Source organism: Salvelinus namaycush, chromosome 13 (assembly GCF_016432855.1).
Source record: "Salvelinus namaycush isolate Seneca chromosome 13, SaNama_1.0, whole genome shotgun sequence".
NCBI classification, from domain to species: domain Eukaryota; kingdom Metazoa; phylum Chordata; class Actinopteri; order Salmoniformes; family Salmonidae; genus Salvelinus; species Salvelinus namaycush.
Window position 1 is genome coordinate 22,483,580 of NC_052319.1, and position 27,526 is coordinate 22,511,105.

Sequence of the window (27,526 nt, forward strand, 5' to 3'; positions counted from 1 at the left end):
ATTATATTTGAGCCAATGATATGAAGAGGCACTTAATGTTGTTAGTTTGAACTTGAAACTCGTTATTGCAGCAAGCGTACACTGAGGCCTGGGAGAAGGACAAGACCAAGAACCACATTATGCCAGATGCGATGGAAGTGGTTTTGGCCAATGCAAATAAGTCCAACTACAGTTGGGTAAGTAAATGATGGGACAAAGGTAACCCTCCTGATGAATGTATATGTTCAAAAATAATACTTATTGTTTGTTTTTTTCTTCAGTAAAATCTGTTGTAACTTTGTTAAATGCATTTTAAATAAATTGTGATTTGATTTGAAATACCCATATATATGGATGTTTTATTTTCTTCTTCATACAGAACCAATACAGAAAAGCAATGGAAGAAGATAAGAAGAAGGGCTATGATTTGCGCAATGATGCCATTGCTATCATCGCAGCCAAGCACGGCAGGGAAATTATCAGTGATGTAAGTTCATTGAACATCTATCCATCGTAATCGATTATATTTCTTAACTATTTCATGACACAATATATAAAATGTACTTCTGGAAAATTAAGAGAATCCTCAACACTGCCATTTCATATTTGCTTTCTGTAGCACAAGTACAAGACTGGCTACCGTAAGCAGGTTGGTCACCACATTGGAGCGCGCTGCGTTGAGGATGACCCTCTGCTCATGCTGGCTATTAACTCAGCTAAGATTGCCAGTGATGCCCTGTACAAGAAGGACTTCCACCAGTCCAAAACCAAGTTCCACCTCCCATTGGACATGATGGCCTTTGAGTTGGCCAAAAAGAACCAGATTCAGGTCAACCATGCCAAATATGTAACTCGCCTGCACAACTGGACCTGTCTGCCAGACTCCAGTGATGTCGTCCATGCCAGACATGTCTATGACATAGCGAGTGATGTAAGTATGAATTTACTAGATCATGTTTTTCCAGTGTAATTGTTTTTATTCTGGCCATTTTGACCTTTGTGGTATTGTTGTGTCTAGGCTGTGTACAAGGCTGATCTCAAGAGCCTGCAAGGTATCGGATGGGTTCCCATCGGCTCACTTGATGTTGAGAAGGCAAAGAAAGCCGCTGAGGTCCTGAGTGAGAAGCTGTATCGTCAGCACCCGAGCAACTTCAAGTTCACCGTCTCAGTTCAAGACATGGGAATGGTTTTGGCTAAACAAAATAATGATAATGCCAACAAGGTATTTGACTAACTGGTATATCTTTACTAATCCTTTGCCTTCGTATGTTTCCCCTGGTAGATTATATTCAAATAATGATTCCATCATTTAAACCTGCTTTAATGTAATCTGATCTCCCCTACTTTGCATTATATTTGAGCCAATGATATGAAGAGGCACTTAATGTTGTTAGTTTGAACTTGAAACTCGTTATTGCAGCAAGCGTACACTGAGGCCTGGGAGAAGGACAAGACCAAGAACCACATTATGCCAGATGCGATGGAAGTGGTTTTGGCCAATGCAAACAAGTCCAACTACAGTTGGGTAAGTAAAGGATGGCACAAAGGTAACCCTGCTGATGAATGTATACGTTCAAAAATAATACTTATTGGGTTTTTTTTCTTGGTTTTTTTCGGTAAAGTATGTTGTAACATTGTTAAATGCATTTAAAATAAATTGTGATTTGATTGCCATTGCTATCATTGCTTGATGCCCTCAATCTCACACAAATTATCAATGAATCTACCAGGTACAACCCCAAATCCGTAAACACGGGCACCCTCATAGATATCATCCTAACTAACTTGCCCTCCAAATACACCTCTGCTGTTTTCAACCAAGATCTCAGCGATCACTGCCTCATTGCCTGCATCCGTAATGGGTCTGCGGTCAAACGACCACCCCTCATCACTGTCAAACACTCCCTAAAACACTTCAGCGAACAGGCCTTTCTAATCGACCTGGCCGGGGTATCCTGGAATGACATTGACCTCATCCCGTCAGTAGAGGATGCCTGGTCATTCTTTAATAGTGCCTTCCTCACCATCTTAAATAAGCATGCCCCTTTAAAAAAACGTAGAACAAGGAACAGATATAGCCCTTGGTTCTCTCCAGACCTGACTGCCCTTGACCAGCACAAAAACATCCTGTGGCGTTCTGCATTAGCATCGAATAGCCCCCGTGATATGCAACTTTTCAGGGAAGTTAGGAACCAATATACACAGGCAGTTAGGAAAGCTAAGGCTAGCTTTTTCAAACAGAAATTTGCATCCTGTAGTACAAACTCTAAAAAGTTCTGGGACACTGTAAAGTCCATGGAGAATAAGAGCACCTCCTCCCAGCTGCCCACTGCACTGAGGCTAGGAAACACTGTCACTACCGATAAATCCACTATAATTGAGAATTTCAATAAGCATTTCTCTACGGCTGGCCATGCTTTCCACCTGGCTACCCCTACCCCGGTCAACTGCCCGGCACCCTCCACAGAAACCCGCCAAAGCCCCCACCATTTCTCCTTCACCCAAATCCAGATAGCTGATGTTCTGAAAGAGCTGCAAAATCTGGACCCCTAAAAATCAGCCGGGCTAGACAATCTGGACCCTCGCTTTCTAAAATTATCTGCCGAAATTGTTGCAACCCCTATTACTAGCCTGTTCAACCTCTCTTTCGTATCGTCTGAGATTCCCAAAGATTGGAAAGCTGCCGCGGTCATCCCCCTCTTCAAAGGGGGAGACACTCTAGACCCAAACTGCTACAGACCTATATCTATCCTACCCTGCCTTTCTAAGGTCTTCGAAAGCCAAGTTAACAAACAGATTACCGACCATTTCGAATCCCACCGTACCTTCTCTGCTATGCAATCTGGTTTCAGAGCTGGTCATGGGTGCACCTCAGCCACGCTCAAGGTCCTAAACGATATCATAACTGCCATCGATAAGAGACATTACTGTTCAGTCGTATTCATCGACCTGGCCAAGTCTTTCGACTCTGTCAATCACCACATTCTTATCGGCAGACTCAACAGCCTTGGTTTCTCAAATGACTGCCTCACCTGGTTCACCAACTACTTCTCTGACAGAGTTCAGTGTGTCAAATCTGAGGGCCTGTTGTCCGGACCACTGGCAGTCTCTATTGGGGTGCCACAGGGTTCAATTCCCGTGCCGACTCTCTTCTCTGTATACATCAATGATGTCGCTCTTGCTACTGGTGATTCTCTGATCCACCTCTATGCAGACGACACCATTCTGTATACTTCTGGCCCATCTTTGGACACTGTGTTAACTAACCTCCAGACGAGCTTCAATGCCATACAACTCTCCTTCCGTGGCCTCCAACTGCTCTTAAATGCAAGTAAAACGAAATGCATGCTCTTCAACCGTTCGCTGCCCACACCCGCCCGCCCGCCCAGCATCACTCTCTGGACGGTTCTGACTTAGAATATGTGGACAACTACAAATACCAAGGTGTCTGGTTAGACTAAACTCTCCTTCCAGACTCACATTAGGCATCTCCAATCCAAAATTAAATCTAGAATCGGCTTCCTATTTCGCAACAAAGCATCCTTCACTCATGCTGCCAAACATACCATCGTAAAACTGACCATCCTACCGATCCTCGACTTCGGCGATGTCATTTACAAAATAGCCCCCAACACTCTACTCAACAAATTGGATGCAGTCTATCACAGTGCCATCCGTTTTGTCACCAAAGCCCCATATACTACCCACCACTGCGACCTGTACGCTCTCGTTGGCTGGCCCTCGCTTCATACTCGTCGCCAAACCCACTGGCTTCAGGTCATCTACAAGTCTCTGATAGGTAAGGCCCCGCCTTATCTCAGCTCACTGGTCACCATAGCAGCACCCACCCGTAGCACACGCTCCAGCAGGTATATCTCTCTAGTCACCCCCAAAGCCAATTCCTTCTATGGCCGCCTTTCCTTCCAGTTCTCTGCTGCCAATGACTGGAATGAATTGCAAAAATCACTGAAGCTGGAGACTCTTACCTCCCTCACTAGCTTTAAGCACCAGCTGTCTGAGCAGGTCACAGATCACTGCACCTGTACATAGCCCATCTGTAAATATCCCATCCAACTACCTCATCCCCATACTGTATTTATTTATTTATCTTGCTCCTTTGCACCCCTGTATCTCTACTTGCACATTCATCTTCTGCACATCAATCACTCTAGTGTCTAATTGGTATATTGTAATTACTTCGCCACCATGGCCTATTTATTGCCTTACCTCCCTTTTCTTACCTCATTTGCACACACTGTATAAAGATTTTCTTCAACTGTATTACTGACTGTATGTTTTGTTTATTCCATGTGTAACTCTGTGTTGTTGTATGTGTCGAACTGCTTTGCTTTATTCTTGGCCAGGTCGCAGTTGTAAATGAGAACTTGTTCTCAACTTGCCTACCTGGCTAAATAATGATGAAATTAAATAAAAATTTGAAATACCCATATCTATGGACGTTTTATTTTCTTCTTCATACAGAACCAATACAGAAAAGCAATGGAAGAGGATAAGAAGAAGGGCTATGATTTGCGCAATGATGCCATTGCTATCATCGCAGCCAAGCACGGCAGGGAAATTATCAGTGATGTAAGTTCATTGAACATCTATCCATCGTAATCGATTATATTTCTTAACTATTTCATGACACAATATATAAAATGTACTTCTGGAAAATTAAGAGAATCCTCAACACTGCCATTTCATATTTGCTTTCTGTAGCACAAGTACAAGACTGGCTACCGTAAGCAGGTTGGTCACCACATTGGAGCGCGCTGCGTTGAGGATGACCCTCTGCTCATGCTGGCTATTAACTCAGCTAAGATTGCCAGTGATGCCCTGTACAAGAAGGACTTCCACCAGTCCAAAACCAAGTTCCACCTCCCATTGGACATGATGGCCTTTGAGTTGGCCAAAAAGAACCAGATTCAGGTCAACCATGCCAAATATGTAACTCGCCTGCACAACTGGACCTGTCTGCCAGACTCCAGTGATGTCGTCCATGCCAGACATGTCTATGACATAGCGAGTGATGTAAGTATGAATTTACTAGATCATGTTTTTCCAGTGTAATTGTTTTTATTCTGGCCATTTTGACCTTTGTGGTATTGTTGTGTCTAGGCTGTGTACAAGGCTGATCTCAAGAGCCTGCAAGGTATCGGATGGGTTCCCATCGGCTCACTTGATGTTGAGAAGGCAAAGAAAGCCACAGAGGTCCTGAGTGAGAAGCTGTATCGTCAGCACCCGAGCAACTTCAAGTTCACCGTCTCAGTTCAAGACATGGGAATGGTTTTGGCTAAACAAAATAATGATAATGCCAACAAGGTATTTGACTAACTGGTATATCTTTACTAATCCTTTGCCTTCGTATGTTTCCCCTGGTAGATTATATTCAAATAATGATTCCATCATTTAAACCTGCTTTAATGTAATCTGATCTCCCCTACTTTGCATTATATTTGAGCCAATGATATGAAGAGGCACTTAATGTTGTTAGTTTGAACTTGAAACTCGTTATTGCAGCAAGCGTACACTGAGGCCTGGGAGAAGGACAAGACCAAGAACCACATTATGCCAGATGCGATGGAAGTGGTTTTGGCCAATGCAAACAAGTCCAATTACAGTTGGGTAAGTAAATGATGGCACAAAGGTAACCCTGCTGATGAATGTATATGTTCCAAAATAATATTTATTGTGGAGATATCCATATATATGTTTTATTTTCTTCTTCATACAGAACCAATACAGAAAAGCAATGGAAGAAGATAAGAAGAAGGGCTATGATTTGCGCAATGATGCCATTGCTATCATCGCAGCCAAGCACGGCAGGGAAATTATCAGTGATGTATGTACTTATTTTGTTATCACATTATCACAAAGGAACTGACTATATCAATACTGTGTACACCTTTAATTTACTGAAATCCCCATTACATACTTTCTACCTTTTTGGTTCGGTATAGTACAAGTACAAGGCAGGCTACCGCAAGCAGGTTGGCCACCACATTGGAGCCCGCTGCGTCGAGGATGACCCTCTGCTCGTGCTGGCTCTTAACTCAGCCAAGATTGCCAGTGATGCTCTGTACAAGAAGGACTTCCACCAGTCCAAGACCAAGTTCCACCTCCCATTGGACATGATGGCCTTTGAGTTGTGCAAGAAGAACCAGATCCAGGTCAATGACTTCAACTACAGAACTCGCCTGCACAACTGGACCTGTCTGCCAGACTCCAGTGATGTCGTCCAGGCCAGACATGTCTATGACATTAATAGTGAGGTAAGTTTAAAAAGTTAATTCCGCTATTTCCTGTAAAATGTTTACTCACATTGTTAATGAAGCACCCAGGACTGGTCAAACCCAGTAATAAAATGTTTGAGATGGCAACATGTAATGGGAGTATGATATCCCTGTTAGGCGGTGTACAGGGCTGACATGAAGTGGCTCAGGGGAATGGGATGGGTCCCCATTGGCTCACTTGATGTGGAAAAAGCCAAGAAGGCCGCCGAGATCTTGAGTGAGAGGAAATACCGCCAGCACCCCAGCACTCTGGCGTTCAAAAGCCCCCTCGACAGCATGGATATCGTTCTGGCCAAAAGTAATGCCCAGATCATGAACAAGGTAAACTTCAACTAACTTCTTCCAGCTAACTACACAGTTTCCTGTTACATCAATATTCAACACCAGCATTCAATTTGAGGTTTTATGGAGCTGCCATTCTCATATGATATCTTGCAGCATTTCTACACTAAGGCATGGGAGGACAAGGTCCACCCCAACACCAAGTCCAAGACCCTATCTAATACAGTTGAAGTCAGAAGTTTACATACACCTTAGCAAAATACATTTAAACTCAGTTTTTCACAATTCCTGACATTTCATCCTAGTAAAAATTCTCTGTCTTAGGTCAGTTAGGATCACCACTTTATTTGAAGAATGTGAAATGTCAGAATAATAGTTGAGAGTGATTTATTTCAGCTTTTATTTCTTTCATCACATTCCCAGTGGGTCAGAAGTTTACATAAACTCAATTAGTATTTGGTAGCATTGCCTTTAAATTGTTTAACTTGGGTCAAACGTTTTGGGTAGCCTTCCACAAGCTTCCCACAATAAGTTTGGTGAATTTTGTCCCATTCCTCCTGACAGAGCTGGTGTAACTGAGTCAGGTTTGTAGGCCTCCTTGCTTACAAACACTTTTTCAGTTCTACCCACACATTTTCTATAGGATTGAGGTCAGGGCTTTGTGATGGCCACTCCAATAGCTTGACTTTGTTGTCCTTAAGCCATTTTCCCACAACTATGGAAGTATGCTTGGGGTCATTGTCGATTTGGAAGACCCATTTGCGACTGATGTCTTGAGATGTTGCTACAATATATCCACATAATGTTCCTTCCCCATGATGCCATCTATTTTGTGAAGTGCACCAGTCCCTTGTGCAGCAAAGCACTCCCACAACATGATGTTGCCACCCCCGTGCTTCACGGTTGGGAGGGTGTTCTTCGGCTTGCAATCCTAACCTGAAAGGCAGCTCAGCAAGGAAGAGTCCAAAATCGCCATAAAAAAGCCAGACTACGGTTTGCAACTGCACATGGGGACAAAGATCGTACTTTTTGGAGAAATGTCCTCTGGTCCGATGAAACAATAATAGAACTCTTTAGCCATACACGTCGTTATGTTTGGAGGAAAAAAGGAGGAGGATTGCAAGCCGAAGAACACCATCCCAACCGTGAAGCACGGGGGTGGCAACATCATGTTGTGGGGGTGCTTTGCTGCACGAGGGACTGGTGCACTTCACAAAATAGATGCCATCATGTGGAGGGAAATTATGTGGATATATTGAAGCAACATCTCAAGACATCAGTCAGGAAGTTAAAGCTTGGTCGCAAATGGGTCTTCCAAATGGACAATAACCCTAAGCATATTTCCAAAGTTGTGGCAAAATGGCTTAAGGACAACAAAGTCAAGCTATTGGAGTGGCCAACACAAAGCCCTGACCTCAATCCTATAGAAAATGTGTGGGTAGAACTGAAAAAGTGTTTGTGAGCAAGGAGTTCTACAAACCTGACTCAGTTACACCAGCTCTGTCAGGAGGAATGGGACAAAATTCACCAAACTTATTGTGGGAAGCTTGTGGAAGGCTACCCAAAACGTTTGACCCCATTTAAACAATTTAAAGGCAATGCTACCAAATACTAATTGAGTTTATGTAAACTTCTGACCCACTGGGAATGTGATGAAAGAAATAAAAGCTGAAATAAATCATTCTCTCAACTATTATTCTGACATTTCACATTCTTCAAATAAGGTGGTGATCCTAACTGACCTAAGACAGGGAATTTTTACCAGGAGTAAATGTCAGGAGTTGTGAAAAACTGAGTTTAAATGTATTTGGCTAAGGTGTATGTAAACTTCCGACTTCAACTGTAGATGCAGTATCTAATACATACACGGAGTGTTCAGCTCTTTCATAACATAGACTGCCCAGGTGAATCCAAGTGAAAGCTATGAACCCTGATTGATGCCACTTGTTAAATCCATTTCAATCAGTGTAGATGAAGGGGAGTAGACAGGTTGAAGAAGGATTTTTAATCTTCGAGACAATTGAGACAAGGATTGTGTATTTGTGCCATTCAGAATGTGAAATGACAAGACAAAAGATGAAAGTGCCTTTGAATGGGGTATGGTAGTAGGTGCCAGGCGCACCGGTTTGAGTGTGTCCCGCTTCCTCCCTGAGCGTGCGCACACGCACGACGTCTATTTCTATGGGCACAAGCACTGTTCATGACATAAATTGTTCACACCCTTCTTGTTGTTCGAGAGAATTTTGCAGGTTTAAAGCTTATTTCCTGCAATTCTACACATTTTGTCATTACATTTGGGGTGCAAAGAACATTAAGCAGTTTTAAAGCCCATGTCTAATGTGCATTCATGTGATATTTGTGTGACCAAAAAATTACAACAAAATATATGGGCTTAAAAACCTAAATAAAAAATGGGCTAGTTGATCTGGACATTTCTGACAAGTTATAAATAGCTCTCTAAGGTATGCAATTACTGACATGACAAGAGGAACTGATGATGCACTACCCAATTTAGAAATTACACCTTGTGCATTCTACTATTACAACTTTCAAGAGTAATTTTAAAGCCAGACTGAGTTGCTTAAAAATATATATACATATATATAATTTTTTAGGGGGGGGGTGCAAAACAAATATTATTGTTATTATTATTTTTCATAACATAGCAATTGTTATCTCGTGTTTCAGCGCCAGTATGTTGAACAATGGGATGCTGATAAGATCAAAATCCATGTCGGCAATGAGCTTCCAGAGCTTGTGCTGGCCAAGGCCAACGCGATCACCCTGAGCAACGTAGGTCCTCCTTACTTTACCTCAATCTGTTTTCGTTCACTCAAATTGATCTAGTTTTAGCTATATCTATATATGTACTGTATATCTGTCTAATCTATGTATCTCTCAACCTCTTCAATGTTTTGTGACTCGTTTTTTAAACGCTTGTTCTTTCTCCTTTTTATAGAAACTGTACAGACAAGGATTTGATGATACCATCAAGAAGGGCTATTACCTTCCTGTCGATGCAATCTCCGTCAAGGCTGCCAAGCACGGTAGAGAGATTATCAGCGATGTGAGTACTGTATTTTTGTCCCCCTTTTTTCACATGAATTTTTGTTCATAATTTGACCATTTCCAAAGCCTTAAGCTACATTATCATTGATATAAGCAAACCTTTTAAGACATTTTCCTAATTATTAAAGTGCTAAGGAAGCGTTATACTAATAACCATTTCTGAATTGAATTCCTGAATCAATTAATGAAAGTGAATTACTCAGGCATAAATACACTTGGAATGTCTTCTGAAACACTGATACATTTATAAGGAAAGGACGTTCAATAAGTGCACCCTTGTCTGACTGAAGTTGGTACACAAACTCAAAAAATGATCTTCTGATCTCTTTCAGTACAAGTACAAGGCTGGATACAGCAAGCAGGTTGGCCACCACATTGGAGCACGCTGCGTTGAGGATGATCCTCTGCTCATGCTGGCTATTAACTCAGCTAAGATTGCCAGTGATGCCCTGTACAAGAAGGACTTCCACCAGTCCAAAACCAAGTTCCACCTCCCATTGGATATGATGGCCTTTGAGTTGTGCAAGAAGAACCAGATCCAGGTCAATGACTTCAACTACAGAACCAAACTGCACAACTGGACCTGTTTGCCAGACTCCAGTGATGTCGTCCATGCCAGGAGGGTCTACGATCTGCATAGTGACGTAAGCTTCTTCTCCATATACTGGATCAAATTCTTGTTTCTTTTCCATTAACCACTTACAATTGTTTTTATGTCTACAGTAAGTGTGATTGTTTTTTTGATTGACTGATGCTTTCCACCCTTCAGGCTGTCTACCATGCCGACATGGAGTTCATTCGAGGTACTGGCTGGGTCCCCATTGGCTCTCTGGACGTGTTGAAAGCCAAGAAAGCTGCAGAGATCCTGAGCGACCGCCTCTACAAGCAGAAACCAGATACTCTTAAATATACCACCGACATGCACTCCATGCCTATGGTGCTGGCCAAGGCTAATGCTGGGATCATGAACAAGGTTGGTGAAATGTTCAATACATAAATGCTTTTTGAACTATGTCTCTCACTCAGATCAGTGGTTTGGATGTTCAATCTTGCATTTCTGGTTGCTTGTTCCAAGAGTCTTTGGGTCTGACAATTGCGCTATTAAAATGGCATGTAATATTACCTTATTATTTTCTTATAACATAATAATGTTTTCTCTTGTTTTTCAGGGCAACTATGTTGCACAATGGGATGCTGATAAGATCAAAATTCACGTCGGCAATGAGCTTCCAGAACTTGTGCTGGCCAAGGCCAACGCGATCAACATAAGCAACGTAGGTCCTCTTTGCTTCCTTTGCTACATACATTACTATATTAGACTTTCAATAGCTGATGTGTGGCCAAAGACTTTATCTGAAGCTCTAGTAATTAATAATATCTCTAGTACTGTTCTAGTAATTATTAGTAATGTGTTGGCTTTGTTTCTAAGCTGTGTCTCTATATACTTTTTCAGAAAACATACAAATCCGAACTGGAGGAGATGTACAAGAAGGGCTATGACCTGAAAAACGATTGTATCGCCATCAAAGCTGCCAAGCATAGTAGAGAAATCATCAGTGATGTGAGTACAGGATATGTTCCTCCTTTTTTCATATTATTTGAAAAATGTCAAGCAGTTGATGCAAACAGATTATCATAATTTATGTGATGTTGACTTAAAGTACAAGTATATACTATTTTGCCTTTATACAGTACAAGATGTCAGTACTTATTTTGTATTCACATTATCACAAAGGAACTGACTATATCAATACTGTGTACACTTTTAATTTACTGAAATCCCCATTACATACTTTCTACCTTTTTGGTTCGGTATAGTACAAGTACAAGGCAGGCTACCGCAAGCAGGTTGGCCATCACATTGGAGCCCGCTGCGTCGAGGATGACCCTCTTCTCGTGCTGGCTCTTAACTCAGCCAGAATTGCCAGTGATGCCCTGTACAAGAAGGACTTCAACAAATCCAAGACCAAATTCCACCTGCCAGTGGACATGCTGACCATTGAACTGGCCAAGAAATGCCAGATTCAGGTCAACGACTTCAACTACAGAACTCGCCTGCACAACTGGACCTGTCTGCCAGACTCTAGTGATGTCGTCCAGGCCAGGAAGGTCTATGCTCTGCATAGTGACGTAAGTAGATTATGATCACTCATTAAGATTATGAGGTGTCGTATGGGCTACACCTATCATTTCAGACAAATATTATACCGCTGACGTTTACTTCCTGACCAATTGTTCTCTCTCTGTTGCTCTCATATAAAACAGGCTGTGTACAGGGCTGATTTGGAGTGGCTCAGAGGCACTGGCTGGGTCCCTATTGGCTCGATCGACGTTGAGAAAGCCAAGAAGGCCAGCGAGATCCTGAGCGAGAGGAAATATCGCCAGCACCCAAGCAACTTCAAGTTTACCGCCAAAACCGACGGCATGCCTTATGCCTTGGCTGCGGCCAATGCCCAGATAATGGACAAGGTAAAATTACTTATTTTTTTCTAGTGTGGAGGGAGATTGAACTCAGGTATACATACATTCAGATTCACAGGATGCAGAGACTAATATTGAAAACAGAGGAATAGTGAAACACATTATTTTCTTATAATATTTCCATCCTTTTCTCATATTTCAGCGCCAGTATGTTGAACAGTGGGAGGCTGATAAGGTCAACATCCACGTCGGCAATGAGCTGCCCGAGCTTGTGCTGGCCAAGGCCAACGCGATCATCCTGAGCAACGTAGGTCCTCCTTACTTTGCCTCAAGCTGTTTTCGTTCACTCAAGTTGATCTAGTTTTATCTATCTATATGAGCTATAGGTCTCGCAACCTCTTCAATGTTTTAGATTTTTGGTGTTATTTCAGAAACTCTACCGTGAAGGATTTGACGAGATGATCGGACAGGGCTATCACCTGGATAAGGATGCCATTGCTGTCCAACATGCCAAGAAGGGCAGAGAGATCATCAGTGATGTAAGTTTGTATATCCATCTCCTCTGAATGAGCATAGACAGCAATCATAAAAAAAACAACTCAATACTTAGCTAGTCCTCTCTTTTTTCAGTACAAGTACAAGGCCGGCTTCCGCAATCAGTGTGGCCACCATGTTGGAGCCCTATGCATTGAGGATGACCCTCTGCTTGTGATGGCTGCCAATGCCGCCAGGATTTCCAGTGATATTCTCTACAAAAAGGACTTCCACCTCACCAAGACCAAGTTCCATCTCCCACTTGACATGATGTCCTTCGACTTGGCCAAGAAAGGCCAGTCCCAAATCCAAGAATTCTCCTACAGAACTAAACTGCACAACTGGACCTGTATGCCAGACAACACTGATGTTGTCCAAGCCAGGAAGGTCTACGATCTGCATAGTGACGTAAGTACACAGAGAATTATAGTCCAATCCGTATTGTCTATTGCTGGATCCTAACCTATCGACCATTGAAGTTCAACCAACTATTACACTACTATCCCATCAGGAGTAATGATTACCTGAACCATGGTTCCTTTCTTCCAGGCTGTGTACAGGGCTGATCTGGAGTGGCTCAGAGGGTGCGGCTGGTTGCCCCAGGGTTCTGTGGATGTCATTAAGGCAAAAAATGCCCAAACCATCCTCAACGAAAGGCTGTACCGCCAGCCCCCCAGCTCTATCAAGTTCACCAGTGTCATTGACTCTCCAGAGATTGTCCTGTCGAAGCAGAATGCTGAGACCCTCAGTGGTGTGAGTACTTTGTTTTTTCCTATTGAAGTGTCCTTCTTGAGTAGCCAAACCTAACCTGTTATCTTGGTCTCTTTGTAAAAATGCATTTCTAGTAACAGCAGAGATCGAGATTTTGTGAAATATAGAGCTAGTCTGCGATAACAATGGTTGGATTTATCATTAACTCTTTGATTGTGTGTGTTTGTTGCTTTTCACAGAGGAAATATAGAGAGGTTTGGGATACTGAGAAGACCAATATCCACCTGAACAATGACCTACCTTCTATTGTGCTGTCCAAGGCTAATGCTATCGCCATCAGCAACGTACGTCTGGTTCACTGAACGCTTTGCACACTGCCAAGGCACATACTGTGTCTTTTGTTTAATTTAATCTATTTTCAGAGTGCAATGAACATATTCAGTCAGCAATAATATAAAGACATTGATTCAGATACACATATAAAGAAACCTGTAGCGATTTTTGGTTCATATGCATATAACAGTATGCCCAGATATTATTATTTGACTCACTGACTCAATGTTCTTTCCATTTCCCAGAAACTGTACACTAAGGATTGGGATGCTGACAAGGCTAAGGGATACCACATCAAGGAGGATGCCATCGCTGTGCTGAAGGCCAGAAAATCTAGAGACATCATCAGCGACGTAAGAGAAAATAACTGCGTCCATTTCATTTAGGTCACTTGATTCAATGGAGTCAGTGGAATTAACTCCCTGATCCCCCCTTTTTTCACTCAGTACAAATACCACGAGGGCTACCGCAAGCAGGTTGGCCACCACATTGGAGCCCTCAGTGTCAATGATGACCCTCTGATCATGTTGGCTCTGAACTCAGCCAAAATTGCCAGTGATGCCCTGTACAAGAAGGACTTCAACAAATCCAAGACTAAGTTCCACCTCCCAGTCGACATGCTGACCATTGAACTGGCCAAGAAATGCCAGGTCCAGGTCAACGACTTCAACTACAGAACTCGCCTGCACAACTGGACCTGTCTGCCAGACTCCACTGATGTCGTCCAGGCCAGGAAAACCTATGATCTGCAGAGCGATGTGAGTTCCTCTTTTTATCCCTCTATCATATTGTAATTATATGGTCATGATAATGTTTTATGTGCTATATTCGCCTGAGAGTATTTCAGAGACATCCTTATCTCATACATCTTTGTTGATTTTAACCCTCTGTTCAGTTGTATCTGGGAAAGGCAATCAGTATTTAGTGGCACGTTGACCCCTATGCCAATACAAACACCCTGTTGTCTTTTCCCAGGCTGTGTACAAGTCTGATCTGGAGTGGCTGAGGGGATGTGGTTGGAACCCCCATGAGTCTGTGGAGGTCTTGAAAGTGAAACACGCCCAAGCGGTCCTGGCTGAAGTAAGTAATACAATATATGTCATGTAATAATTACATATATGAACTTGAAAATAATATAATATAGTAATATATGCCACCAAGCGTCTGTCATCTACCTGATCATTTTAATTGTGGACAGAAAAAGGTTCATATGCAATGAAATTGATTGACGCTTGATGTTGGTTTGACTGTTGTTGCCGATGTTGTCTTGCAGAGAGGTTACCGCGTCAAGTTGGATCAGCAGACGTTCACGGCTCCTGTGGACCGAATGGACCTGGTTTGCGCTAAGAACGCTGCAGATATCCTCAATGAGGTGGGTGGGGACATGGGCCAATTCTTACATGTTACAACACATGAAAGAATCACAATGTTTTTTTTCTGTTGGGAATGGCTATCAAAATGATGAAATAAAAACGTTGGACTATTGAAGCAACTCTTAATAGAGCCAATAATAATCATCATAAGTACAATACTAATCATTTGCTTTTGTGTTTTGATTTTGTGCAGGCTAATTACCGTGCACTCTGGCACACGGAGAAGACTAAGTACACGATCACAGACACCCCAGTACTGGCAACAGCAAGAGAGGTGGCCAAGAATCTCCATCCAGTAAGATAACTCTTCTTTCTTTACATCAAGCCTTTCCCTACACCCGCAATAACATCTGCTAAATATGTGTATGTGACCAATACAATTTGATTTGATTTGATCAGGGTGCTCAGACATTTGAAAAGCTCAAAATGCCTTTTCCAGTCTGAATAAAGCTTCAACAATACTGAAGGTAGAGGGGAACTCGAAGAAGAAATGCTCATAAGACGTGGTGTAGTCACAAAATATTACCATTACTTCCTGTAATTTACGGTCCTACTTCCTGTAATTTACGGTCTATCTTACCGTTCACAGAAACTGTACACCAAGGACTGGGATAAGGTCAAAGCCACCGGCTTCTTCATGCCCGGAGATGCTGTTCCCATCAAGCAGTGCATCCACAACAATAAAGTCCAGAGCGATGTGAGTATCACTGTTTTCACCTTTATTTTAACAGGTTATTGAGGTCAAAAATACTTATCTCATCTGAATGTAAATGTAATGGAACAGTAAGTGTCTGTTCACTCCTGATAAAGATAACATTAACTACATAATTTACTTAAGTTCCTAACTTTGTAGTGTTTAAGTGACTCAAACTATCCATTCACTCAATACCGTTTTAATTCTAAATGCTTAGATCTCTATTGCAGTATGTATGAATAAACAGTAAATTAAATCCCACTGAGTATGGCACTTTGAATTTAATTTTATAATTTTATTAGGATCCCCATTAGCGGACACCATGACGTCAGCTTATCTTCCTGGGGTCCAACCTAACAAGACATTACAAACAATTACAATTTACATTAAGACATAACCGACATTCAACAAGTTTGTTATGACATACATTTAACATTCAGTAGATGCTCTTCAGAATAAGTCTCTGTCCAGTCATATGGTCCATCGCATTAGATGTTCTTTTATTATTTTATTGAAGGTGGATTTACTTTTGCCTCCTGAGAAATGTGAGTTGGTTAGGAATTCCATTCAGTGATGGCTCTGTAAATTACTGTAGATATGAGGAGATTTGTCCTTGGTCTGGGGGTTATCAGATTACCTAAACTTGCCTGTGTGGTTTGGTGGTTATGTTTGTTGCTGGTATACACTAATTTGTATAAAAAGTACTTTGGTTTCTTGAAAAATATTACGTTCCTCAAGAAATTCAAAAGACTGCTAGTAATTTGCTTTCAACAGGAAGCCATGATGATGCATTCCTTTAAAAAAATAAAATATGGATAGAACAATGAGGAGCTAATCTGGCAGCCCTGTTTTTTAGGAGCTGAACAGTACTCTAAGTGTGACAGGACCAAAAATGAAATCACCTGATTCAAAATGCTGGATGTTAAATACTCAGAACATTTTCTTGTTATAGCAATGCCCTTACCCATTTTAATGACAATGTTATCTATATGCTCAGACCAGGATAGAGCTGTGTCCAACGTGACGCCAAGTAGTTTGGTCTATTTAACTTGTTCTACAGGCATCCATTCATCGCCAAATTTAATTGAGGGTCACCAGCAAGTATATTTCTTGTACCAAATACAATACTTTGACACTTGCTTGTTCTCTTTCACAGCACAAATACAAGGCAGAATACCGTAAGCAGGCTGGCCATCACATTGGAGCCCGCTGCGTCGAGGATGACCCTCTGCTCATGCTGGCTCTGAACTCAGCCAAGATCGCCTCTGATGCCCTGTACAAGAAAGACTTCAATAAGTCCAAGACCAAGTTCCATCTGCCAGTGGACATGCTGTCTTTCGAGCTGGCCAAGAAATGCCAGGTCCAGGTCAATGACAAACACTACAGGACCCATCTACACAACTGGACCTGTCTGCCAGACTCCACTGACGTCAAACAGGCCCGCAAAGCGTACGACCTTCAGAGTGACGTGAGTAGAATATCTCCTCTCTTTCACTCTCTCTCTCTCTCTCTCTCTCTCTCTCTCTCTCTCTCTCTCTCTCTCTCTCTCTCTCTCTCTCTCTCTCTGTCTCTCTTGCCCCATCTCTCTCTCTCTTCTCTCCCCGTCTCTCTCTCTTTCTCACCCCCGCTCTCTCTCTCTCTCTCCCTAATAAAATCAGGAAAATACCTAGAGATAAAATGATGGTTTGTCTAACTCTCCTCTGTCTGTCTGCAGTTTGTCTACAAGGCCGATCTGGAATGGCTCCGTGGCTGTGGATGGATGGCTGCAGACTGTGTCGATCACGTCAAAGTTAGGAATGCCCAGAAGATCATGAACGAGGTAAGCTCCTCTATCTGTATCCAAGCTGTTTTTGGTATGGTTTTTGGTTTCATTGGGCACATTCTGCTCCTCAAATGTCAGTCATTAGTACTGCATGTGTTTGCTACCCTTCAGGGAATTCTTACCACGTCTCTCTCTCTACTGTCTTTTTGCAGAGGCTTTACAAGAAGGATGCCAAAGACAACTTTGCCAAATACACACACATCGTGGATCGTCCTGAGATTATCCTGGCCACCATCAATGCTTTTAACCTCAGTGATGTGAGTGAATCATTTTACGAGTTTAGCTTATACAGTATGTTAAGAAAAGACAAAAAACGACTTACAGTCTTTGGATGTCTTTTGTTGGATGCACATTTTCTCTGTTTCAGATAGCCTTTGACCCATACCTAAGCTTAGAGAAACATGAGGATGTTGTGTTGTGTGGGTTGTTTCGATTTGATCATGACCTGTGCCTATATGTCCTTCTGTTGTAAAGCTGAAGTACAAGGAGACCTTCAACGCAGAGAAGGGCAAGTATATCGGCTCAGAGGACACACCCCAGCTGGCCCATAGCAGAGAGGTCGCCAAGGTCATCAGTGAGGTAAAGTACTCTACATCCATAGGATTTGGTCTTCATAGGAACACCTATCTGCACAAATGTCCAATTTTATATGCAAATGATATTTTTTATAATGTTGATAATAATTGTAATAATATTGTTGAAACTAATACATTTTAAAATGTTGATGTTATTAAAAAAAAATGTTTTATCTGTAACTTCTGATTTTGACATTGAGGATTGTTTTGATGTCATTTGTAGAAATACTACAAACTGGCCTGGGACGAAAGCAAAGCCACTGGTTACCAGCTCGACCCTCAGTACATTCCTGTAGTCGGAGCCAAGAAGAACAGGGAGATCGTCAGTGACGTGAGTCTAATTTACATCCTCTTGACAATCAACAATACAAATATTATGATTAACTATAAAGAATATGATGATTATTACTATAAGTGTAAGGGGTGCGTAACCGGTGGCAGGGAAGTCAGATGCAGGAGAGCAGAACTAAGTAATAGCCGAAGCAGTTTAATAGCAAAACCAACGGCATAAAGAGTAACAAGACATGGGTAAAACAAAACGTGCACAAGCACTTACAACAAACAATTCCGCACAAAGACATGGGGGGAACAGAGGGTTAAATACACAACACATAATGAGGGAATGAAAACCAGGTGTGTGGGAAAACAAGACAAAACAAATGGAAAATGAAAAATGGATCGGCGATGGCTAGAAGACCGGTGACGTCGACCGCCGAACACCGCCCGAACAAGGAGAGGAACCGACTTCGGTAGAAGTCGTGAAAAAAGGATATATATAACATTTAAAGAGCAACAAACACAACGGACTTTAGTACTATTAAATCTAATTAAAATAGTTAAATGCGTGTTTGTTAAATGATTAACTATAAAGAATATGATGATTATTACTATAAGATATAAATAATACTTAAAGAGCAACGAACACAACGGACTTTAGTACTATTAAATCTAATTCAAATAGTTAAATGCGTGTTTGTTAAATGATTAACTATAAAGAATATGATGATTATTACAAACAATCTTATAAACTGGGTGGTTCGAGCACTGAATGCTGATTGGCTGACAGCCGTGGTATATAAGACCGTATACCACGGGTATGACAAAACATTTATTTTTACTGCTCTAATTACATTGGTAACCAGTTTATAATAGCAATAAGGTTTCAGGGGTTTTGTCGTGCCTAAGAACAGCCCTTAACCGTGGTATATTGGCCATATACCACACCCCCTCAGGCCTTATTGCTTAAGTAACTGCTAGTGGTTGCATATGTTGTTGTGGTAACGGAGCTCTTTACTCCCTGCAATCATTGATGACAATAGTTTTTTTTCCCTTTGAAACTGAAACCTTTCAGGCTAAGTACCATGACGCCCATGAGAAGGCCAAGGGCCACTACCTGGCTGGCACCCTGGTGGACTTCCCTGAGGTGATACGCTGTGGAGAACAGGAGAAACAGAAGGGCCTGGTAAGATATGATACTGCTATATTACTATAGTATATCTACACTATATCTAGTAAGAAATAATACTGCTATAATACTTTAGTGTATCTACAGTATATCTAGTAAGATATAATACTGCTATAATACTGTAGTATATCTACAGTATATCTAGTAAGATATATTATACTGATAACCTACACAGCATAATCTAGTAAATCACACACAAGATAATCCGCTCGCTACGTTCTCTAAAGATACAATAAGACAACAGCAGCTCATCATTAAGAATTTGTTCTTAAATGACTTACCTGTATAAATAAACGTTTTAAAAGATACTCTGTTGGAACCAGGAATATTACATTTACATTTAAGTCATTTAGCAGACGCTCTTATCCAGAGCGACTTACAAATTGGTGCATTCACCTTATGATATCCAGTGGAACAACCACTTTACAATAGTGCGTCTAAATCTTTTAAGGGGGGGGGGGGTTAGAAGGATTACTTTATCCTATCCTAGGTATTCCTTAAAGAGGTGGGGTTTCAGGTGTCTCCGGAAGGTGGTGATTGACTCCGCTGACCTGGCGTCGTGAGGGAGTTTGTTCCACCATTGGGGTGCCAGAGCAGCGAACAGTTTTGACTGGGCTGAGCGGGAACTGTACTTCCTCAGAGGTAGGGAGGCGAGCAGGCCAGAGGTGGATGAACGCAGTGCCCTTGTTTGGGTGTAGGGCCTGATCAGAGCCTGAAGGTACGGAGGTGCCGTTCCCCTCACAGCTCCGTAGGCAAGCACCATGGTCTTGTAGCGGATGCGAGCTTCAACTGGAAGCCAGTGGAGAGAGCGGAGGAGCGGGGTGACGTGAGAGAACTTGGGAAGGTTGAACACCAGACGGGCTGCGGCGTTCTGGATGAGTTGTAGGGGTTTAATGGCACAGGCAGGGAGCCCAGCCAACAGCGAGTTGCAGTAATCCAGACGGGAGATGACAAGTGCCTGGATTAGGACCTGCGCCGCTTCCTGTGTGAGGCAGGGTCGTACTCTGCGAATGTTGTAGAGCATGAACCTACAGGAACGGGTCACCGCCTTGATGTTAGTTGAGAACAACAGGGTGTTGTCCAGGATCACGCCAAGGTTCTTAGCACTCTGGGAGGAGGACACAATGGAGTTGTCAACCGTGATGGCGAGATCATGGAACGGGCAGTCCTTCCCCGGGAGGAAGAGCAGCTCCGTCTTGCCGAGGTTCAGCTTGAGGTGGTGATCCGTCATCCACACTGATATGTCTGCCAGACATGCAGAGATGCGATTCGCCACCTGGTTATCAGAAGGGGGAAAGGAGAAGATTAATTGTGTGTCGTCTGCATAGCAATGATAGGAGAGACCATGTGAGGATATGACAGAGCCAAGTGACTTGGTGTATAGCGAGAATAGGAGAGGGCCTAGAACAGAGCCCTGGGGGACACCAGTGGTAAGAGCACGTGGTGCGGAGACAGATTCTCGCCACGCCACCTGGTAGGAGCGACCTGTCAGGTAGGACGCAATCCAAGCGTGGGCCGCGCCGGAGATGCCCAACTCGGAGAGGGTGGAGAGGAGGATCTGATGGTTCACAGTATCAAAGGCAGCCGATAGGTCTAGAAGGATGAGAGCAGAGGAGAGAGAGTTAGCTTTAGCAGTGCGGAGCACCTCCGTGACACAGAGAAGAGCAGTCTCAGTTGAATGACTAGTCTTGAAACCTGACTGATTTGGATCAAGAAGGTCATTCTGAGAGAGATAGCAGGAGAGCTGGCCAAGGACGGCACGTTCAAGAGTTTTGGAGAGAAAAGAAAGAAGGGATACTGGTCTGTAGTTGTTGACATCGGAGGGATCGAGTGTAGGTTTTTTCAGAAGGGGTGCAACTCTCGCTCTCTTGAAGACGGAAGGGACGTAGCCAGCGGTCAAGGATGAGTTGATGAGCGAGGTGAGGTAAGGGAGAAGGTCTCCGGAAATGGTCTGGAGAAGAGAGGAGGGGATAGGGTCAAGCGGGCAGGTTGTTGGGCGGCCGGCCGTCACAAGACGCGAGATTTCATCTGGAGAAAGAGGTCAAAGCACAGGGTAGGGCAGTGTGAGCAGAACCAGCGGTGTCGTTTGACTTAGCAAACGAGGATCGGATGTCGTCGACCTTCTTTTCAAAATGGTTGACGAAGTCATCCGCAGAGAGGGGGGAGGGGGAGGAGGATTCAGGAGGGAGGAGAAGGTGGCAAAGAGCTTCCTAGGGTTAGAGGCAGATGCTTGGAATTTAGAGTGGTAGAAAGTGGCTTTAGCAGCAGAGACAGAAGAGGAAAATGTAGAGAGGAGGGAGTGAAAGGATGCCAGGTCCGCAGGGAGGCGAGTTTTCCTCCATTTCCGCTCGGCCGCCCGGAGCCCTGTTCTGTGAGCTCGCAATGAGTCGTCGAGCCACGGAGCAGGAGGGGAGGACCGAGCCGGCCTGGAGGATAGGGGACATAGAGAGTCAAATGATGCAGAAAGGGAGGAGAGGAGGGTTGAGGAGGCAGAATCAGGAGATAGGTTGGAGAAGGTTTGAGCAGAGGGAAGAGATGATAGGATGGAAGAGGAGAGAGTAGCGGGGGAGAGAGAGCGAAGGTTGGGACGGCGCGATACCATCCGAGTAGGGGCAGAGTGGGAAGTGTTGGATGAGAGCGAGAGTGAAAAGGATACAAGGTAGTGGTCGGAGACTTGGAGGGGAGTTGCAATGAGATTAGTGGAAGAACAGCATCTAGTAAAGATGAGGTCAAGCGTATTGCCTGCCTTGTGAGTAGGGGGGGAAGGTGAGAGGGTGAGGTCAAAAGAGGAGAGGAGTGGAAAGAAGGAGGCAGAGAGGAATGAGTCAAAGGTAGACGTGGGGAGGTTAAAGTCACCCAGAACTGTGAGAGGTGAGCCATCCTCAGGAAAGGAACTTATCAAGGCGTCAAGCTCATTGATGAACTCTCCAAGGGAACCTGGAGGGCGATAAATGATAAGGATGTTAAGCTTGAAAGGGCTGGTAACTGTGACAGCATGGAATTCAAAGGAGGCGATAGACAGATGGGTCAGGGGAGAAAGAGAGAATGTCCACTTGGGAGAGATGAGGATCCCAGTGCCACCACCCCGCTGACCAGAAGCTCTCGGGGTGTGCGAGAACACGTGGGCAGACGAGGAGAGAGCAGTAGGAGTAGCAGTGTTATCTGTGGTAATCCATGTTTCCGTCAGTGCCAAGAAGTCGAGGGACTGGAGGGAAGCATAGGCTGAGATGAACTCTGCCTTGTTGGCCGCAGATCGGCAGTTCCAGAGGCTGCCGGAGACCTGGAACTCCACGTGGGTCGTGCGCGCTGGGACCACCAGGTTAGAGTGGCAGCGGCCACGCGGTGTGAAGCGTTTGTATGGTCTGTGCAGAGAGGAGAGAACAGGGATAGACAGACACATAGTTGACAGGCTACAGAAGAGGCTACGCTAATGCAAAGGAGATTGGAATGACAAGTGGACTACAAGTGGACTACACGACTACACGTCGCAATGACAAGTGGACTACACGAATATGCCATATTTACTCCTTAGATATGCTTTCCTATGTATAGTTCTATCATGTTCTTCTATTTATTTATTTTTCTTCCATTTAATATGTTTTTACTTGCTTATATTCTTATTTTGTTGTTGCAATGTTGAGAGGTGAACCTGCATGTAAGCATTTAATTGTACTCTGTACAACACGTGCATAGGACAAATACACTTTCATTTGATTTGATTATATTTTTGATTTGAAAATAATCCACACAGTGCGCTGTTCTTTCTTCCAGAGGGATTACCAGAAGGAGTATAACACCAACAAGATCAAGAACCACATCCCCGCTGACATCATTCCCAACGTGGTGGCTAAGAGGTCTCAGGACATGCTCAGTGATGTGCTGTACCGCACCTACCTGCACAACTGGACCTGCCACCCCGAACAGGAGGACGCTATCAGAGCCCGCAAGAACAATGAGATCCTGAGCGATGTACGTTTCAAGATGAATAGATTTTAAAGTGTATTTCGCAAAAGGACACAACACATCTTTAGTTAGCTACACTACCCCACACTATCACAGTATTTGTAAAATCATATCAAATCCAACTATCTGAACTCTGCATTGTGGTATTGTCTATCTGTTTGCTAGGTGTACTACAAAGATGACCTGAACTGGATGAAGGGTATTGGTTGCTATGTCTGGGACACACCTGAGATTGTCCGCGCCAAGAATGCCTACCTGCTGCAGAGCGAGGTGAGTAGCAAGATAACTTACTGTCATTTATACCAATGATTTACCTAGTCTTTTGTTTGCTATTGATTGAATACCAGTCTATCATAAATGGATAAATACATATATATTTTATCATAAAAATACTTTAAGACAATAAAAAATAATAGTGATAGAGACTACTTCAAAAGGAGTATTCCTGCTTGGGGACTATGGTTTATTAACCCTCTGCATTTGTTTTCTTGCAGCTCAAATACAAAGAGGAGGGTAAGAAGGAATTCAACAACTACTCCATCGTGACAGACACCCCTGCCTATGTGACTGCTATCCTGGGTCACACCTGGGCCAGTGATGTGAGTGTCAGATGTACTGTACAGAAATAAATACTATACTATACTACACATCACTTCTAATAGTATAGAAATGTATAAAACCCGCTTTGTATCAAAACATATGCTCTTTATCTCAACAGCTGAACTACAGGGAGGCTTACCATAAGGAAAAACATATGTATACCACAATTCTGGATACCTACGACTACGTACGCAACGCCAACCTCAAGCACATCTACAGCACCGTAAGTGTGGCTCTACTGTAGACGTACACTGTGTCTCCAAATACTGTAATGTTTACCTATTAGGATTGAAATGCTTCATTTATGATGTTTATGTTTTCTTTTGTGTCATCTAGAAAACGTATACATCTGCCTGGGACCAGATCAAGGCTAAGGGTTACACGCTGCCATCAGACTCCCACGCCATGAAACACGCCAAACAACAGAAGGTCATCCTCAGCAGTGTGAGTTCAACGTATCACCCTTTATAGTCTAAGACCCTTTTGACTTTTGATGTTCCTCATTTGCTTGAACTTGTTGTTGAGGATTATCAGTCGTCACATACATAAAAGTTGCATGTACATTGTCAAAGCCCACTACACAAACCTACCCATATGATGTCCTCCCCTATAGGTCAAATACAGGGAGGATTATGAGAAGTTCAAGTCCCTCTACAGTCTGCCCAAGTCCCTGGAGGACGACCCAGAAACTCTCCGCTGCCTCAAAGCCGGACAGATGGGTCTTGACGTAAGTCTTGTTGCCTTTTTTTGTTATCGCCTCTTTACTTTACTGTCTTCCATATGGCAGTCAAACACATTGATCTTCAATCAATGGAAATGTACACACACATAATAACATAATAGTTTATGTACCCTCCCTACATGTAGCGCTTGTACAAGGCAGACTATGAGAAGACCAAGGCCAAGAACCACATCCCTCCAGACATGCTACATGTCTTGTCAGCCCGTCAAACTCAGAACCATGTCAGTGAGATCGGTTACAGGAAGTACCTGCACCAGTGGATCTGTATGCCTGATATGCAGGTGTACGCCCAGGCACGCAAGGTCAACGAGCAGCTCAGCGACGTGAGTCATCTGAACTTTGAATATTTTAATAAACTTTCTTTATGTGGAAAACTGTATATATTGGGTTTTCACATTGCATTTAATGACAATTTCATGTGAAGTTAAATGATTCAATTGAATAGACTTTTTTTCCCTTACTTATTATAAACAATATTGTTGTTTATAATAACATATATATAAAATGTTCTTCAGGAAGACCTAGAGGACTTTTATTTTCTTTAATTTGGGGTTATAGTAATTTATTTAGGATCCGGTAGAGTGTGTCAGAAAAAGTAACTAATATTGGTGATTATTTCTAAACTATTGTGACATAGTTATATATAGTTTTATTAGGTAGTTCAGAGTTATAGTTCCCAAATGCTGTACTTCTTCTTGCTTGTCCTTATGACTTCTATAACTTTCCTGTGGCTCCCCAGGTCTTCTACAAGGATGACCTGAACTGGCTGAAGGGAATTGGCTGCTATGCTTGGGACACCCCTGAGATCTTGCGCGTCAAGGCTGCTGACAACCTGCAGAGCGAGGTAAACTCCCTCCCCATGCCTCTCATCTATCTTTCTTCATCTGTCTTTCCTTTCCTCTCCTCTCCTCTCCTCTCCTCTCCTCTCCTCTCCTCTCCTCTCCTCTCCTCTCCTCTTCTATCCTATCCTATCCTCTCTTAATCTAATGACTGGAGGAAAATGATTCACTCCACAGATGTGGACATTGATGTGGATGTATTTGTGTATTTGTTCTTGTCTTCCAGAACAAGTACAGAGCCAAGGGCATTGAGGCATTCAAGGAGTACTCTATGGTCATCGACACTCCTACCTATGAAACAGCCAAACAGAGTGCTCAGAACCTGAGCGATGTGAGTACTGTCGCTAAAGATTCTTATTTTTCTATCACCATCTTGTTGTTTTATTTAACCCTTATTTAATCAGAGTTCACTTCCTGGTCCAGGCTCTCATTTTTGTACTGTCTCTCTTCCCTACTCTGTCTCCCCTGTATATCCAACTGTCTCAATAAACAAAACAAAAAATCTAATATATATATATATGTCAATTCTAATTATTTTCATGATGGAGCATATGAAGTTCTCTCCTCTCTCCTCTCATGTTCTCAGCTCCACTACCGTAATGACTACGTCACCAATGTCAAGGGAACTAACTCCTCCCCTGCTATCACCGTTGACACAGAGAGGGCACGCCTGGCCAACTACAACCAGAGTGATGTAAGATATCTTCCATCCTCACTTCTTTTTTGGGGATAATTTCTTTACTTTAAGTACACTCTTACAAAACATACCTCACTCGTAACTTTCAAAAATGCATAAATAGTAACTACTCCCTCAAACTGTTTATAGAAGTAAAATATGCTTGTTTTATTATGATTCTCATATCTTATGTCCTTCTGTTTTTCCTCTCTCATGATTCTCCTCAGAACTTCTACAAAGAGGCCAACAAGAACTTCATGCCTACTGGCTACTCTCTACCCCACGACAATCCTCTCATGAAGCAGGCTAAGCACAACACCATCGTTGTCAGCAGCGTAAGAAAGACACAACAAATCTTTTATTCAATGTTCATCTATTCGTTTTTTTTACTTGAACCGTCCCCCCCAAAATAGAGAAAAGCCCCCTACCTTGTGTATAAAATATGAACCATTAAGATTCTCATTGAGGTAATTATCACACAAGAAAATCTATTCAGATTCAAACTTTCAGTTATGAGAGGCACGTACTGTGTCACTCACACTTGTCTTCTGTACTGTAGCTAGGTGAAGTAGAAGGAAGCCTATAGATGTAGTTACCATAAAATGTTATATATCGTATCTCTATGGTAGGAACTCACACGTGGAATTCTGTTGTGTTGTGTAGGTGAAGTACAAGAATGACTATGAAAAGTCAAAGGCTACGAACTACACCCTAGACCCAGAAGGTGTCAGCTTCGTCAACATCAGGAACGCCAACAAGGTCACCAACCCGGTAAGATTACAAACATCTTCTCCTCTACCCCCACTAATTGGAAAAATATCATAATTTATGAATTATTCAATTTGATTGATGATCCATCTATGTGGCTATTTGTTATGAGTCCCTTGAATGATGTTGAGTCATTATAGCTGTGTACAGTCCAAGACCCTGGAATGTGGGTATCATTAAAATGATTATTTGGGGTGTAGTGGTGATGTTATTTCCCCTCTCCATCTGTCTGTCCCAGCGTCTGTACCGTGAGCTGTATGAGAAGGAGAAGGATAAGGTCCACAGCACCTACGACACACCTGAGATCAGACAGGTCAAGATGACCCAGAAGGCCGTCAGCGACGTACGTGACCTTTTGTCATCCTGTCATTATCACTCCTAGAC

The 27,526-nt window shown here is 42.9% G+C and overlaps 1 protein-coding gene across 1 annotated transcript in view; it reads left to right on the forward strand.

The window, feature by feature from the left end:
• LOC120057814 (nebulin-like) overlaps positions 1–27,526 on the forward strand; it is an 81,379-nt gene that overhangs the window by 23,358 nt on the left and 30,495 nt on the right. The window contains exons 44-93 of the mRNA XM_039006278.1: positions 72–176; positions 359–466; positions 599–910; positions 998–1,201; positions 1,400–1,504; positions 4,462–4,569; positions 4,702–5,013; positions 5,101–5,304; positions 5,503–5,607; positions 5,717–5,824; positions 5,943–6,254; positions 6,393–6,596; positions 9,246–9,350; positions 9,517–9,624; positions 9,959–10,270; positions 10,396–10,599; positions 10,796–10,900; positions 11,080–11,187; positions 11,445–11,756; positions 11,892–12,095; positions 12,250–12,354; positions 12,479–12,586; positions 12,678–12,989; positions 13,131–13,334; positions 13,532–13,636; positions 13,871–13,978; positions 14,072–14,383; positions 14,601–14,705; positions 14,899–14,997; positions 15,192–15,293; positions 15,588–15,695; positions 16,849–17,160; positions 17,407–17,511; positions 17,667–17,771; positions 17,989–18,093; positions 18,313–18,420; positions 19,441–19,551; positions 23,326–23,523; positions 23,683–23,787; positions 24,012–24,116; positions 24,236–24,340; positions 24,454–24,561; positions 24,731–24,844; positions 24,985–25,182; positions 25,599–25,703; positions 25,925–26,029; positions 26,285–26,392; positions 26,602–26,709; positions 27,038–27,145; positions 27,381–27,485. Coding sequence (XP_038862206.1) covers positions 72–176; positions 359–466; positions 599–910; positions 998–1,201; positions 1,400–1,504; positions 4,462–4,569; positions 4,702–5,013; positions 5,101–5,304; positions 5,503–5,607; positions 5,717–5,824; positions 5,943–6,254; positions 6,393–6,596; positions 9,246–9,350; positions 9,517–9,624; positions 9,959–10,270; positions 10,396–10,599; positions 10,796–10,900; positions 11,080–11,187; positions 11,445–11,756; positions 11,892–12,095; positions 12,250–12,354; positions 12,479–12,586; positions 12,678–12,989; positions 13,131–13,334; positions 13,532–13,636; positions 13,871–13,978; positions 14,072–14,383; positions 14,601–14,705; positions 14,899–14,997; positions 15,192–15,293; positions 15,588–15,695; positions 16,849–17,160; positions 17,407–17,511; positions 17,667–17,771; positions 17,989–18,093; positions 18,313–18,420; positions 19,441–19,551; positions 23,326–23,523; positions 23,683–23,787; positions 24,012–24,116; positions 24,236–24,340; positions 24,454–24,561; positions 24,731–24,844; positions 24,985–25,182; positions 25,599–25,703; positions 25,925–26,029; positions 26,285–26,392; positions 26,602–26,709; positions 27,038–27,145; positions 27,381–27,485 — 7,731 coding nt within the window. The remainder of the gene's footprint in view (positions 1–71; positions 177–358; positions 467–598; positions 911–997; positions 1,202–1,399; positions 1,505–4,461; positions 4,570–4,701; positions 5,014–5,100; positions 5,305–5,502; positions 5,608–5,716; positions 5,825–5,942; positions 6,255–6,392; positions 6,597–9,245; positions 9,351–9,516; positions 9,625–9,958; positions 10,271–10,395; positions 10,600–10,795; positions 10,901–11,079; positions 11,188–11,444; positions 11,757–11,891; positions 12,096–12,249; positions 12,355–12,478; positions 12,587–12,677; positions 12,990–13,130; positions 13,335–13,531; positions 13,637–13,870; positions 13,979–14,071; positions 14,384–14,600; positions 14,706–14,898; positions 14,998–15,191; positions 15,294–15,587; positions 15,696–16,848; positions 17,161–17,406; positions 17,512–17,666; positions 17,772–17,988; positions 18,094–18,312; positions 18,421–19,440; positions 19,552–23,325; positions 23,524–23,682; positions 23,788–24,011; positions 24,117–24,235; positions 24,341–24,453; positions 24,562–24,730; positions 24,845–24,984; positions 25,183–25,598; positions 25,704–25,924; positions 26,030–26,284; positions 26,393–26,601; positions 26,710–27,037; positions 27,146–27,380; positions 27,486–27,526) is intronic.